Source organism: Hippocampus comes, unplaced genomic scaffold (assembly GCF_001891065.2).
Source record: "Hippocampus comes isolate QL1 unplaced genomic scaffold, H_comes_QL1_v1.1 scaffold167, whole genome shotgun sequence".
In the NCBI taxonomy this organism is placed as follows: Eukaryota; Metazoa; Chordata; class Actinopteri; order Syngnathiformes; family Syngnathidae; genus Hippocampus; species Hippocampus comes.
In genome coordinates this window covers 703,336-719,269 of record NW_017805502.1, presented here as the reverse complement: position 1 = coordinate 719,269, position 15,934 = coordinate 703,336, and the positions used below count along the sequence as shown (strand labels likewise).

At 40.9% G+C, this 15,934-nt stretch overlaps 3 protein-coding genes across 3 annotated transcripts; 2 read left to right on the top strand and 1 right to left on the bottom strand.

The window, feature by feature from the left end:
• The first annotated feature begins 4,745 nt into the window (after positions 1-4,745).
• LOC109520184 (putative trypsin-6) lies at positions 4,746-5,946 on the top strand. Its single transcript, XM_019877211.1, is given in 6 exon segments — positions 4,746-4,868; positions 4,942-4,966; positions 4,969-5,094; positions 5,097-5,203; positions 5,441-5,536; positions 5,828-5,946. Coding segments are annotated over 6 exon segments (534 nt in total). The 3' UTR covers positions 5,885-5,946.
• A 685-nt stretch (positions 5,947-6,631) lies between these two features.
• LOC109520225 (tubulin alpha-1B chain-like) lies at positions 6,632-9,851 on the bottom strand. Its single transcript, XM_019877322.1, has 4 exons — positions 9,582-9,851; positions 8,791-9,013; positions 8,568-8,716; positions 6,632-7,702 (listed from the first exon to the last, which is right to left on the bottom strand). The coding sequence occupies exons 1-4, from the start codon at positions 9,582-9,584 to the stop codon at positions 6,728-6,730; spliced, it is 1,350 nt and encodes a 449-aa protein (XP_019732881.1). The 5' UTR covers positions 9,585-9,851; the 3' UTR covers positions 6,632-6,727.
• Positions 9,852-10,012: 161 nt separating this feature from the next.
• Positions 10,013-15,750, top strand: agmat (agmatinase (putative)). Its single transcript, XM_019877323.1, has 7 exons — positions 10,013-10,378; positions 11,088-11,290; positions 11,962-12,010; positions 12,673-12,868; positions 15,228-15,407; positions 15,509-15,593; positions 15,668-15,750. Exons 1-7 carry the CDS (start codon positions 10,080-10,082, stop codon positions 15,739-15,741), a joined length of 1,086 nt encoding a protein of 361 aa, XP_019732882.1. The 5' UTR covers positions 10,013-10,079; the 3' UTR covers positions 15,742-15,750.
• The last annotated feature ends 184 nt before the right edge of the window (positions 15,751-15,934 follow it).

Below are 15,934 nucleotides of genomic sequence, written 5' to 3'. Positions count from 1 at the left end.
TCTTGCAACGAGAAAACATAGCAGAGTTTACTGCACTGAAACACTAAAAAGGACATTGGAGTGACAAGAATACCGTAAGCACATCTATAAACCCCATCCGGTTATTTCTGTGTTAATATGTCAATGCATAACATATTGTTGCTGTCACAGATATTCCAAATTCACAGTTGCACATTTTCATGCCCGCGCAGCAATTTAAGTCGTTTTTCAGGAGGTTGTACAGTTCTAACTCTGAGCATTAAAACATCAATATGGCACCTCATTATTGGTAAATTGTCACATGAATTGTCAAGTGGAACCTCCAAAGTCAGACATTCACAAAAATGGTCAAATGGCCAAAGGTGCTTTGAAAGTAGAACATCTACCGGTAGTCAAGCAATGACTTGGAATTGATTGTGTTTGACTTGGGACCTTCCATTGTAAAGAATATTATGCATACTATTTGACAACAGACATGACAGTTATTCAGGCTTAGGGGATTAGTTTTCCAGTTTACTTTCTTGAACAGGTTAACGAAAAGGAAAAAAAAATAAGATAAGATAAGATGTCCTTTATTTGTCCCACAATGGGGAAATTACAGTCCACAGCAGCAAGATAATGGGGAGAAAGAAGAAAGAAGAAAAGAAACACCGTTCAATTAAGTGCAATATAAATACAGATATGGATAAGGTCGCAGTGCTATTTACAATTGTCTTCCACATCATTTTATTTATTTTTTATTCAGCAGCCTGACAGCAGTCGGTAAAATATATATACATATATATTTTGCCCTATTTCGTGGGTGTCAAACTCATTTTTGTTGCGGGCCACATTGTAGTAACGGTTTGCCCTGGAGGGCCGTTATGAATTTTAAGGGTTTAATCACCTCCACATATTACATACACAGCGCACAACAAATTGATGAATAACTAGTTTTGAAATCGGAAGTCAAGAATAATGAATGTTATTGTGGAATACATATGACAATTTGAAATTTGGGTTCAGACTTTAGCAAGCATCATGGAACTTGACATGCTTGATTTTCTTTCGCGGGCCACAAAAAATAACGTGGCGGGCCAGATCTGGCCCCTGGGCCTTGATTTTGACACCCGTGCCCTATTTAATCTCATTCAGTGTTGTTGAGCAGGTAAAGACTTCAGAGTTAATCAAATTCATTGTATGCTAAGCAAAATAGGCTAAGATCAATAGGCTACATCCAATTATAGGATGATCGTTTTGAGGGGGGGTTTTGTCCCCCGACACGGTGAGGGAAGTGGAAGACCAAAACTGAAATATTCCGTATTCCAGATAAGCACTGCACAATACATGTACAAATGAGCATATATTTTATTCATAAACTTCAAAATCTGGTTATCAAAGGACTCCAGTGTCTTGTGCTCACTCGATACAGCTTTCTTAACGGTTAGTTACCAATAAGGAATGGGTATCAAGAATATGACGTATGACAGAATAGAGATGCATTTGCAATATTTTCACTTCCAGCCTTTTACACTTTGGTTCGAAAGTCATTTTAGCGACGGCATTGAAGATCACTGTCACTTCGAGACTCACTTGACAGGCATCTTTCCCGCTAACTCTGTAGACTGCACAGAGCATGTTTTCTGTGACAGTACCATTGAAAGAGTCCCTCCTGTTCTAAATGATAAAGTCTCACCGGAACTGAAAAGGTCTGCATTAAAACATTCATGATGCCAGATGTTCCCTTTTTATTTTTATGAAAGATGGTCAAATAAATGTGTTCAGCACTGGATGGTATATCGTACATCCCTAAAGTAATGGCTTGAGTAGGTTTTTTTTTTTCTTTTTCTTTTTCAGAAAACACGAAAAACGGACCCGCATCCTGAATTCATTCTATTCACTAACAATTCATGATATTAATAATTTTGCATGATCTGTTCAACTGAAGATATGGGCAATTTCAGCAAAGGTGGTCAATATTTTGGGATTAAAAATTATGATATGCAGTCATACTTTGCCAACTAAAGCCCCCCTAAGATATACACAGAGGTAGGAATAAGAGTGATACAGGAAAGCTCTCTATTCAAATGATTTACATTTTTGTATTGTGCTGCATGTTTGTGTGAGCAATTCATCCTTCATCATTATTTTGGTTGGTAATTTTATACAGCTCAAAATATATATCTATATATATATATCTTTGTACAGTCCCCTCTCTCTTCAGCGTGGGTTCGCGAGGGCCTCCCCCACATTTGAGTCAGGTCTCATCACTGCATCCTGCCATGTGTGGATTGCTTCAGTGCACTTATTGCCATTTTGCACATCTTGCATCCAGCTCCACGAAGTCATTCCTGGTTTTCATTTCTACAAAGTTTTCTCAGGACCAACTGTACAACAGAAAATACTCTATTAATGTCATCTTGTGTCGCAAGGCTCAAGAATGGCACATTGCATACAGTACGTCAAGTACTGTATGCAAGTAGTTAAGTTTAAAGATGACCCAGATGCTCATTCACCTCTCCTGCTTCTGTTTGTGGTTGCATTGTTGGTATTGTCATCATCCTTGCTGCCGGTGTTACTTTTTCATGATTTCTATATACTAATGCTTTGTTTGAAAAGCAAGAGCTTCAAACTATTGGGATGGGCCCACATGCCCGACAATGCTTGAAGAAAACTAGTGCATCCATACAATGCAAGAGCTGTGAGAAATTTTGAAAGGTTGTGAAGTTTGGGGCTACAGGTGAGTAACATTTCTAATACACTATCAAGCTGTCATTTCATTTTTATGACGTGACAGGCTTTTAGTCACCAATAAGATTGAACCAACAACTCGTAAGTCATGAGCATTTAAGCAAGGTCTTACGAGTCTGAATGGAAAATCTTGATATTATCTTAGCCTAGCTGAGCAGTGCTGAGCTGCATGAGGAATTAACTGCCTCATAAAAATGTGGATTTCTCTTTTTACAGGGAAGAAACAAAAATATGCTCCTACTGGGAAGATTTGTGCTAATGCTTTTGGCTTTCTGTGTAACAGGTAACTTCTGCGTGGTCTACAAGGTGGAATTTCTGCTGCAATACGAAACATTGAATCAAACATAACCAGTTAAAAATAATATATATGGACAACTGTTGGACAGAATAGTATTCAATTTCCGAAACACCTTCCTGGCTTTATCTTATTGTTGTCAATGTTATTGCCATTAAATCTGTTGTCAGACTAGTTTTTCTTTCTATAAGAATTGGTTACATTCAAATGTATACTTAGCTGTTGGAAAGCAAAATGCAAGGACATTTTATAGCAGGTCTGCATTGCGGAACTGTCAAAAACTGAGCATTGTTATCTTGTAAGGTAATAATACATCAGTTAGTTTAAATTTGAAATCTTTCCATTTCTTAAGAAAAAAGGTCTCAACCTCCATGACGAAAATATTGAAAGAAAAACTGGTTTTCACATCATTTAAAATAGAGTACCATAAATTATTCCACATTATTGGGCCACAAATCAAATTTGCACACTTGAAAAGTTCATTCCAAGGACTGTTTATTACATGCCTGACATGGAGCTTCTTCCACATGGCATATAGAGACATTCACAGAAAGGATTATTGGTCGTACTCCATCAAGTTTCAGGTTTCTATCTCTTCCGTATCGAAGTGTGCTGAAGAAATGAAAACACTCCTGTGGAGGGACGCCGGTGCATCCCCAATGGGTGGGTGGGTGCTGCCCACTGCTGGAAACTAAGTACTGAGCAGAAGTTGAAAATTCGAGAAATTGAATTGTGGTCAACAATATGCCATGAAAAAAAAAACAAAAAACATAATACTCCTGTATAATAATAGTAGTATGACGCAGTGCTTTAAGTGGAATAAAACAAGTGCCAGTACTCTCCTTATTTGGCTAGGCAAGTATATTAGGTGATAGGTAACAGCAGATAATTCAATTGATTAATTAATTATAAGTACATAATTGATTGTAGATAACAAAAACAAACCTTTTTTTTTACTGTGGGAGTTTAAAATGTCCGACTGCGTTTGAAGAGACGTCTATGTTTACACAGTTATCGCCAATGTTTACACTCCCCAGAGACTTGTGTCCCATCATAAAACGAGGGCCTGATTAACTTGCTGTTTCTTCGCGTCCTAAATCAGCAATTGAATATAATTTTGGAATGGCGATGTGTTCATGTTGGTAGCAACTATGTAGTGGCAACTAAAACTAACAAACTAAGCCAAAATGTGAAGCGCTTTGTTACATACAGCTGCAGCTGTTGTGAAAGCGCTATATATAATGTACTGTATTATTGTATTGTATTGTAATGTTGACATGGTAAATCAAGCAAGGTGTCACACCACCACGTGCACCAACCTCAAAGTTAAAGCTTAAAGCTATTGTAATGGCGTCAATGTATGATTTGGAAGCTGTTATTTTGAACTTAACCTTTGCATTGGCGGATTTTTTGATATGTTGGTCGAAGAGACATAGTTCCTCACTAGTGTAGACTGCATAAACGATGGCGAACACACCAAACTGTGACCGGAGGCAGAAAAAAAATCCTCTACCATTTTTTGAAAATTGATGTACCCGAATTACTGAAGGAGTCGAATGAGAATCACAAAGTGCAAGGGAGAAATACCCATAGAACATAAATAGAAGGTACTGTGGGCACATGTGAAGTCCCGCGGGTACTCCGCACCGCTGCGTACCCGGCCCACTTAAAGCACTGATGTTATATGTAGAAAAGCTGTATGTTCACAACATTGGGCTTGTGCGGGACCTCAAGGAGCAATATGGTGGTGTTAAGTGAAGACAGTCGATCCAAAACTGAAGGATTCTTCAAAGTTTCCAAGATATATGTCTGCAAATTTAGCTACAAGACATTCGACAATTCGACATCATTCTAATTAATTAAGGTAGTAGAGGTTGAACAAGTTGTCCTCCATCCTGATCCAGAATCATAATGGTACAACTCTGTGTATGTTCTAGTTAAGCAAACCTGCAATGCTGAATGCCATGTACAACCAGCCAAGCTGACCTAACCAGACCCAAACAGCCCTGAGCTCACCCCGGGTGAGGAATGCACAGTGAGCGGTTGGGGTGTGACATCACCATACAGAGTCATTCTCTCCCCCGAGCTGCGGCTGTGGATGTGATCATCATGGCTTTCTGCAACTACTACTACTGGGTCAAGATCACTCCAAACATGCTCTGCGCCGGATCTCAAATCAGAGGCAAAGATTCATGCCAGGTAAAGGTTTCACACCTCTTACCCAAAGTCATCTGACAGACTCTAGCTCCTTTGTGACCCCAACGAGGATAGAAATGGAAGGGATTGATGGATGAGAATGTGCGACTAGCAGAGCACTACAAACATTGATTTGACCTGACCCCAGCTACAAATTTTGGCCCAGTCTAAAAAAAAAAATCTAATCTGATTCGCCAAATTGCAGTGATCCCAAATGTCTCTTGTCTGGTCTGCCCACAGGGTGACTCAGGCGGTCCCCTGATCTCCAACGGCTTCCCAGAGGGCGTTGTGTCCTGGGGTATCAGCTGCGCCAACCCCTACTTCCCTGGAGTCTACACTAAATACATACAACACATGCCGATTTATATAGCACTTTCACAACAGCGGCAGCTGTAACAAAGCGCTTAACAAAACAGTTAAAGTAAAATAATAAACACAACACGTAACATAAAACACGGACAGTCGTGCAGTCCTAACCACTTTTCCCTCATACGCTTTGTTGTTTAAAGCAGTTTGAGATGAAAGAGGAGAGAATCAAAGTGTCCTTTCACCAGTGGATCAGACGTCATGCTCAAAATATGCACACGTCGGCTACAAGCTAAGTGTGTACTTACACAAACTATACAAACTAAAGTGAGGTACTACATGCCTTGGATTAACTGGATAATTGAAAATGAAAAGTAAACCAAATGTAGGCAGGCGGCTTGAGTTGGGGTAACTACAGTCAACAAAAGGACTGACTACAACATGCAGCATTATAACAATTCACTTTTAGTGTCCCATTTTGTTAAACTTGGTTTGATATGTTCCGGAAAATGTATTAAGGTAATTAAATGAAATAGGTTTCATGTTGTCATTTTAGAATGAATTTCAACAGCATTCAAATGCACAGCTTTTAGAAACCGATTTCACAAAGCTTCATGAATGTTCAGTATGTGCAGCCTGTGGCATGGCAGAATCTCCTTTGTGCCTTCCTCTTCAAGTTGTTGGCCCAAATCTGCCTTGTAGTCAATGTATTTTTAACGCCTTTCCTCAAATGCATGAGGCATACTCTCATTTGACTGTTTGGATGGATTATAACACAAAAAAATGCCTTTTATGTCTAGTTTTAACATCATTTTCTCCTTGAGGAAAAAAGTAAACCACCGCACTTAAATTTAACAGCAATGTTAAACACATTTTGGTTGAACTTGAAATGTTAAAAAAAGAAAAAAGACCGCATGAATTTTAGCACCTTAGGTTAGCCGCGTGTGCATTTGTGTTGTGAGATACTGGATTTTCATTTTGACTTGCTTTCATTTTCAGCTCCATTCGTTGTGCAATTGCTGAACTAAAGCAAAGTGTATATTTTCACTGACTTCATACAAACATTTCTTTGTACTAATAGCTCATCATTCACAACATTAAAAAAAAGACACATGCCCCAGCAAATACTTAGACCAGGCATTTATTTTGAAATGTATTCCAGACCTGTAATTCGTCACTCGCACATTCAAGGGTATAACCTTCACTACTTGACTAGCATTTTTACTCCTCTCCTTCCTCCCCATCTCCATCAACGGAGTCAACTCCAACCTCCTCATAATCCTTCTCCAGAGCAGCCATGTCTTCTCTGGCCTCAGAGAACTCGCCTTCCTCCATGCCCTCACCCACGTACCAGTGAACAAAGGCGCGCTTGGCGTACATCAGGTCAAACTTGTGGTCCAGTCGAGCCCAGGCCTCTGCAACAGCGGTGGTGTTGCTCAGCATGCACACGGCCCTCTGGACCTTGGCCAGGTCTCCACCAGGAACCACAGTGGGTGGCTGGTAGTTAATGCCCACCTTGAAACCGGTGGGGCACCAGTCCACAAACTGGATGGAGCGCTTGGTTTTGATGGTGGCGATGGCAGCGTTGACATCTTTGGGAACCACATCACCACGGTACAAAAGGCAGCACGCCATGTATTTGCCGTGACGAGGGTCGCACTTCACCATTTGATTGGCTGGCTCAAAGCAGGCGTTGGTGATTTCCGCCACCGACAGCTGCTCGTGATACGCCTTCTCGGCCGAAATGACTGGGGCGTACGTAGCCAGGGGAAAGTGGATGCGAGGATATGGCACCAAGTTGGTCTGGAATTCTGTCAGATCAACATTGAGGGCGCCATCGAAACGAAGGGAAGCTGTGATGGAGGAGACGATCTGACTGATCAGGCGGTTCAGGTTGGTGTAAGTTGGACGCTCGATGTCGAGATTCCTTCTGCAAATATCATAAATGGCCTCATTATCCACCATGAAGGCACAGTCGGAGTGCTCGAGGGTGGTGTGGGTGGTCAAGATCGAGTTGTAGGGCTCCACCACAGCGGTAGACACCTGGGGAGCCGGATAGATGGAGAACTCCAGCTTTGACTTCTTGCCATAGTCTACAGACAGACGCTCCATCAGGAGGGAGGTGAATCCAGAGCCAGTTCCACCTCCGAAGCTGTGGAACACCAAGAAGCCCTGGAGACCTGTGCACTGGTCGGCCTGAACACACAAAGAGGACACTTTTATTTTGGACTACGATGGCACTGAGTTGTTCAGAGGTCTCTTCCAAAGCCCAGGAATTACAAATAATAATAGTAATGATAATGTTGATTGATGCTCCATTTGAGTCTGTTTGATGTTCATCAGGATACAGGGGTGAATTACAAGATTAATTTGTACCATGGCCACACTGCTCACTCAAAACATCTCACATCACCTTCCCAACAGAAATGAATGGAAAATCCTTTAAACCATTGTAGCGCCACACATTTTTTTTTAAATTAAAAAGCTCTATACTACCACGCCTGACAAATACAAAGTAATAACATAAATAAATAGAATGCAAATAATTAAATAGCTTGTGCATCATTTCTTGCTTTCGTGCCGGGCCACCAGGGGCAGCATTTATAATAATCCAACAAGTTTCACAACTAAGTGACCCAGTAATATTGAACATTTGCTGTAGAGGCAAAAAATGTTGTTTTTTTTCTGTCTGTGTGCTGCTACACCATTGCAACTCTCTAGACATTGATGAATTTAATTTGCATGTTTTAGGTGTTCTGCATCGTTCGCATTAATCTAGCAGACTCTCAGAAATTATGTGGTTTCGGTCGGATACACAATTGTTTTAATTTTGTGTAAACGCTAACTGGGAACGGCAAAAAACACCTTGAAGCAAGCACTTAGCATATTTTTAGAACAACTGTTCACTATCTGCTGCTTGTTGTAATGTTCGCTGCCACCATTTAGCGCTCGTAACTGAAATTTTGCAAAAAAAAAATTCAATACCAGAGCAGCAGCTTGTATCTTGAAGAACTCATCTTATTTCAACTGATGTTAGAGCCACGAGTATAAAACTACACACCAGTTTGCGGATCCTGTCCAGCACCAAGTCAATTATCTCCTTGCCAATGGTGTAGTGTCCACGGGCATAGTTGTTCGCAGCGTCCTCTTTGCCAGTGATCAGCTGCTCAGGGTGGAATAACTGGCGGTAGGTCCCGGTGCGCACCTCATCTAAGGAGATATTTAAAATGATTGAAACTTATATATGGCAGGTAACAGCCAGTTCTACTGTTTCTGAAGCATACCGATGACTGTGGGCTCCAGGTCCACAAAAACAGCCCTGGGGACATGTTTCCCAGCTCCAGTCTCACTGAAAAAGGTGTTGAAGGAATCATCTCCACCCCCAATTGTCTTGTCACTGGGCATCTGTCCATCAGGCTGGATGCCATGTTCCAGGCAGTACAGTTCCCAACATGCATTGCCAATCTGGACTCCAGCCTGACCAACGTGGATGGAGATACACTCACGCTGCGGAGCGGAGAAAAAGCATACATTTTAACAGAAACAATCAATGTGATAAATTAGGACGGGTGTCTGATTCTTTTCTTTTCAGCATCTCTTTACGTTATGACGGCGCAAGTTATTTGGGTCATTTCATGTCGCACTGAGTGACAGTCGACAGCAAATTGGGATTAGTGCAGACACGGGGGATTAATCTCGGTCAAACAGACATGGTGCAGCCAGATCTGGCTGCCGCAAGGCCACATTCTCAACAGTGTTGCGTGAACCGAAATTCTGCTTTCCTCCCGAAAATAGGAGATGCTTAAAAGCGGATGTGTTACGTATGTGTCAATTAAAATGAGTGTATGCGTGTTGAGGTGGGGGGCAAAAAAAAAAAACGCATTGCAATGTACACAGAAAACGTCGAAGCCTTATTAGCGGGTGGGCGCCATGATGAAATAAACAATTTCCCGCCTGAGGAGAAGAAAATGCAGACAATTGCATCACTTGCATACGACTCAATTAAAGCCCCAATCCGTTCTCCTCCGTTTTCATTCGTGTAATTTTAAGCAATATACAAAAATGCGCTTCTTACCATGATGTGTCGTAGTCGACGTCGAGATAATCAAAACGGATGTGCTTCGTGTGAAACTGCCCGCGCTTCTGCTATCTCCAACAAGTGGACAGTGTTGATGACGTCACAAATCTCCGCCCCGGCGACTGCCGCAGTAGTTTTTTTTAAATCTCAACTTTATTGACTAAGATGTCAAACAAACGAACAAGCGTTCGCGTACTTTTGAATACAGTACGGACAAAATTATTTTTTGAAAAAGGATTCCAACTGACCCTTGCTGATAATTTGGATATCAAATGCAGTTAACATACACAACTGTGTATAGTCAAATTGATCGCATAATGGTTTATTTGGATAAGCAGAGGAGGCGTTAACATTTGAAGTCATGTCGAGAGGTAACACGAATAAAACGCGTGCCAAGTATGCAATGAGGCCACCTTTTATACAAAGTTTCAGGAAGGCTCAGAGGTTACAAGTTTCAGAGCTTCTAAAGTTTGAGTAACAGTAACACGTAGAACCATGTTCACAGCTCTGAGGGGTTGTCCTCGTCTGCTTTCAACGACTACACGTTGCTTCTCGCTACTACCTCGGCTGCAATGGGTTAGTCGTGCGTCAGAGGGTCGAGGTTCGAGCCGAACCCCCGACAGAAAATGCTCTGCCAAACACTTCAACGTGCCTCCCAGCGCCGAGTATATTGCGAGGGTTACCGGGATCCCCACAATGGCCAAGCTGCCTTACCAGGACACTGCGGACGGTCTCGATGCAGCCTTCATTGGGGTCCCGATTGATACTGGAACTGCTTACCGACCTGGAGCAAGGTGCTGTGTTTTCGGTCGTTGGGTCCACTCAACATCTGCCCTAAATTAACAGTAGTTTGTTACCAACTTCATTTTAATGTTTCTATAATAAACTGCTCCATTTAGAAGCAGTTCCATTCTTATTTTAATACTAAACATTCTGTATTAATATTTGTGAATTTCCAAATGTTTTTTTCTTCATAAAAGTAAAAAATATCGTCTTAAAGCCCATTATGATTGATTGATTGCACTGTCGAATTATAATATCTTTACTTAGTTTTAGTGGTGGAATGGTATGCTTGATTAATTTCTCACTTGCTTGATTAATTTCTCCCACTGTGTGAGTTGCATCAAATTTGGCGATGAAAATCCACTCATCTATCACTCCACGTTCTATATTTATCTTCCTTGGCTCTCCAGTCAATCCTAGGCCTATGGAGCCCCTAAATTTGGCAAATGAACCATTGGTCGACAGGTGACACTGGTTAAACAAATAATTACATTACTTAATGAAATTCATTTAAGCCTTCAGCTCATGCAAATTCAAATTTTGAATTTGAAAGTGTCTTCATTAAAGATCTTAATGATGCTGGGTGGTCATATACAGGTATGTATGTGGCATAATACATTTGTTAAACTGCACATTACTTTGTAAAAGCACTCAAGTCAACAATGTAATTCCTATTGTAACAGAAATTGGAGTTAATGACGTTACTGTTCACGATTTAAGGTTTGGCCCAAGGCAAATAAGAATGGAATCGGCCGTGCTCAGGTCCTACAACAGCGGTACCAGAGCTGCTCCATATGAATCTCTTGTGGTGGCTGACATTGGGGACGTCAATGTGAACGTGTATGACCTGAAGGACACATGCAGACGTATCAGGGAGACCTATAGAAAGGTGCTGGCCTCTGGCTGCATTCCCTTGACAATGGGTGAGTGTGCTTATGGGACAATGACTTTTTTTTTTTTTTTTTTTTTTTTTTATTACATGCATCTACTGTGTCAATATAGTTTTGTAAATGTAGCGTGATCGTTGCAAATACGCCCTCCCTTTCAATAGTTTTAGCAAAAATCACATGTGAGTTATGATTCATGGAGCGCCGGCAACTTTAAGGGATGGGGAGCAAAAGAGAACCGGTTCCCAGAATTTCACTTGCCGTACTTATATTTACACGATTTAAATTGCTTAGCTATGTTATTCACCTATCTTGATGCAAATTCGACCTTGTTGTTGAGCCTGTTGTGTGACGAGTGACAGACTGGCAGGCTTCGAGGTTGACAGCACTCCCTGCGTCTACCTCAAGCTTCTTTCACAGAGGCAGGGAAGAAAAAAGAATTGATAAGAAAATCGATAATGGAATCGGAAATGTAAAATTCTTATCGATGCACTTAACTCAAGCTACCTCAACCTGCCTGGATAACATTTATTTATTTTTACATAAAACAATAGTTCCTTATACTTTGGAGAAGATGGCTTGAAATTTTTGACAAATAGCACATTCAAAAGGATCGCATACTAATTTGACCTTTGAACTTGAAAATGACTAGGTTTCCTACTGTATAGCAGTTGACCAAAAACATTTGTTGTTTTTTCTATGTCCAGGTGGAGATCACACAATTTCTTATCCGATCCTACAAGCCGTTGCTGAGAAGTAAGTGTAACGTAGCAACGAAGCCGCATTTTTTTTTAAACAATATAACCTTTCATTTCCTCATTGTTAACTTCCACGAAGAAAATAGACATCTTTTCCACCCAAATGGTGGAGGAATCAAATGATATGAGATTTTTATTGTGCAGTACAATGAAACTTCTGAAGTTGGACAATTCTAAGGTCAAAGAATATGAAATTGGGAAGTCGCTTAAAGCACAAACCCTCTGTCAAAATCATAATCCGTCTGTTTTGCTTTTTCTTTGGGTTTCTGTGCCACATTCTGAAACCCTTAATAAGGGGTCTTCACAGAAAAACATGCGGGGAAAAAAGAATACCCCGGATATAAGGAGACTCTATTTTAAGTTAAACCGCCATCATATTGTACAATGTCATCTCTTATTATTAATGTTAAGACAGTTTTCCTTTTCATGTTAACATGTACTTTCCATATTGTTACACCTTAGGACAAGAACTAAAATGTGCTTGTGTTATGTTAATATGAATAAAGTTCTGTGATGGCACCAGAAAAAAAGGAAAATAGTTCCCATTCAAAAAACAAACAAAACAAAAAAAAACAGCTGACCAGCATCCCAAATAGGATTGTGTTTGACTTGAGAGGTTCCTCCGTATCGAATTCTGATGCTGCGTTGTGCAAACACCAGATATGGACCAGTGGGACTTATCCATGTGGATGCTCACCCTGACACCAGTGATGTGGTCTTGGGGGAAAAGATTGGCAATGCGACCCCGTTCAGGCGATGTGTTGAGGACGGTCTGCTGGACTGCAAGCGAGTGGTGCAAATCGGCCTGAGAGGTTCAGCTTACTCTGCTGATTCGTTCGAGTGGAGCCGGGCACAGGTTATCTGCTGGATATTGTTCATCTTGAAATTACAGTTTACCTAGCAGCAAGAATAATACCAAGCAATACATAGACATGATAACTAAGTACAATGGTACCTTGAGATTCGTGTGACATAAGTGATACGTTTTTCAAGAGAGCCATTTGCACGTTTTTTTTTTGTTTTTTTTTTGCCTTTGACTTGTGTGCAAAAATTGCTGTATGGTGGCAGTGGAGTGAACAAGCAGCACTTTGGCAGACTGTGCCATTTCTTGTATAAAGGCTTTATTGAGAACAAGTGCACAGCTTGGCCTTGGGTAAATGCCTTCCACTGAATGCTAACAAAGCAAAATGCCATAAATGAGTGAACAAAGCTTCAGTGCTGCTTGAAATAAAAAAAAAAAATCGACACATCTTCCGTTAGAATTTTAAGGAACAATTTTTTTTGCAGGTTAATTCCAGGAACCAGAAGCAAACTGTTAAACTTTGTTGAAATGCATTTTAGGACCTGTGTACTAACCAGCTTTTCAGATTTGCAACATCGACATTTTTATTTTCAAACTTCAGTGGATCTAATAAATCTTTTAAAACTCTGAACAAAAAGTGCAGGCTAAAAGGCATTTCTTTTAAGTTCAATGAAAATGTCAGTAAATGCATAGTTCATTTTCTACATAAATAAAATTTTAATATTTCATCTGTCATTATCTTTAGGTCCAAAAACAAAAAAGTGCAACAGTGCAGCTATTGATGATCAGCTCACCAATGTGAGGTGCCAGCATTCTTATCGGTCATTGGATTTTTTATTTTTATTTTTTAAAGGCTGATGGCGATATGCACAAAGTGTTGAATCGGCCTTGAAAATTTGACCCGGCCCGTAGTCGGTCTATCACCTACCCAAACACTTAAACAGATCCCCAAAGCACCTCATTTGGCTCCTTGGCATAGAGGAGCAGCAGCTCTACACTGAGCCCCACCCAGATGACTGAGTTTACCACCCTATCTCTACAGGAGAGTGCACACGGTGTATATCCATGTTCCTGTTCATAGCTTTACTGTCACTCAAGAACAGATCTCAAGTTACTAGAACTGAACTTAAGGCTGCATCTACGGTCATGGCATCAGATTTTGAAGTGCTGATATTTATTGCGACTTTATAGTCAGTTGCAAATCGCTTCAGTGAGTTGAATATTACAGTTTGACGAAGCAAACAACCCACATCTGCAAAAAGTAGCTGTGATACAGAAGCCCTCGACCCCAAATGCCTCAGCATCTTGGCTGCAGCTATAAATGTTGTCTGAACAGTATCAATAACAAATGGCAGCCTCAGCAGAGTCCAACCCTCACCAGGAAAAAATGAGTTACCCTTAGCTGTGCGGACCGAACTTGGCACCGGTCTTGCAGGGAGTGAACAGCTGGTATCGGGTTCAGGTACACCATACTCTTGGAGTACCCCCACGTGACTCCCTGAGGGACGTGTTCAAACGACTTGTTAGTTTATAATGCATATGCAGAATGGTTGAGCAAACCTCCAGGCATCCTGCAGGACCTTTAGTTTATCATACATATGCAAACTGAGCAAACCTCCAGGCATCCTGCAGGGCCTTTTGATCGTGAGGAGCTTGTTCCCAGTTTGACAGCTAGTGTGAAAAGCCAAACTGCTTCAGAATCGGAACTTTTCAACTCACCTATACTTTAATGTGTGTCCCCCCTACCTTAATGTGTAACCCTTCAAAAAAAGCTGAAACGATGCACTGCACATACTGAAAACAACATTTGAACACAGCTTATGAAACTGCTTTGAAGCAACCTTTGCTGGTTGGAAGGCTGCTGAAATTTGTGTACCGGCATGTGGGCGAGTCAGGCCAGAAGTTAAGTCTTGGGTCTGACAAATTTGGTCTTTGGAGTATGCAGCCCACAAATTTGGACACAGCTAAGGAAAAGCCGACGTCGCTCCGCTTTTCCTCTTCACTTCAACACTTCATCTCATCTACCAGCTGTGCACATGGCCGCCATCTTGTGGCAGTAGAGAAGACAGTAAGAGACAGTTGCTGGGCCTGTCCAAATTTACAGTTTGTGCCTACGAAGGACCCAGCCTGTTAAGGGTCCTTCGGAGGACACAGCTTCCAAATTTGGACACAGCTTATGAATACCGTAAATCATTACCAGTTACTACCTGAGGCATCTTGGCTCATCTGTCAAACATGGCATTGCCTTTAAAGTACGAAGTCAACTGTTTTAAGAGCAATTGAAAATAATGATGCAAAGAGGCTTTTTGATCCAACATGTATCTTCAGTGCTTAATGGGAGCTCTTCCTGTACCAACGTGAAATCATGCACTGAAAGTTTGAGTTTGAGAAAATACTGAAATGATTTTGCCAGGGATTTCGAGTGGTACAAGTGGAGGAATGCTGGTTCAAATCTCTGGCACCTCTGATGGATGAGGTCCGGAGTCAAATGGGCAGTGGCCCCGTCTACATGAGCTTTGACATTGATGCTCTTGACCCAAGTTTTGCCCCTGGAACAGGCGTGCCTGAGATTGCTGGGCTCACTTCTATTCAAGTATGCGGTTTTCATCATTCATTGGTCTTAATAGCAGCACTACACAAATATGCTGTATAATATATTCTTTATTACATTTTTTTTATGTGTTGTGTATTAAGGGAGTTGAGATTATTCGAGGATGCCGTGGACTGAGCCTTGTGGGATGCGATTTGGTCGAGGTGTCCCCACCCTACGACACAACAGGTAGTGGACCTATTTTATTAGTTCTCAAAATGCCGACTACTTTACAATCACTTTGTCATGCTTTTCTTTGACAGGAAACACTGCTGTGACAGCTGTCAACCTCCTCTTTGAAATGTTGTGCGTCCTCCCAAATATGAAATACTATTGATCTTTGACAACAAACACTTTAATGTGTTATCTCTCTGAAACAGAAGATATACTGTATATCTATCTATCTATCTATCTATCTATCTATCTATCTATCTATCTATCTATCTCTATCTATCTATCTATCTATCTATCTATCTATCTATCTATCTATCTATCTATCTATCTATCTATCTATCTATCTATCTATATAT

What these genes read in the sequence shown, in the direction of transcription:
- LOC109520225 (XM_019877322.1), bottom strand. An exon ending in CCTGGAGCCCACAGTCATCG is followed by an intron (nt 8,717 to 8,790) that starts GTATGCTTCAGA and finishes ATATCTCCTTAG; the next exon opens with ATGAGGTGCGCACCGGGACC. An exon ending in TGGACAGGATCCGCAAACTG is followed by an intron (nt 7,703 to 8,567) that starts GTGTGTAGTTTT and finishes TTGTGTGTTCAG; the next exon opens with GCCGACCAGTGCACAGGTCT.
- agmat (XM_019877323.1), top strand. Translation starts at nt 10,080, where the DNA reads ATGTTCACAGCTCTGAGGGGTTGTCCTCGTCTGCTTTCAACGACTACA. An exon ending in CTGCATTCCCTTGACAATGG is followed by an intron (nt 11,291 to 11,961) that starts GTGAGTGTGCTT and finishes TTCTATGTCCAG; the next exon opens with GTGGAGATCACACAATTTCT. An exon ending in CTACAAGCCGTTGCTGAGAA is followed by an intron (nt 12,011 to 12,672) that starts GTAAGTGTAACG and finishes TGCAAACACCAG; the next exon opens with ATATGGACCAGTGGGACTTA.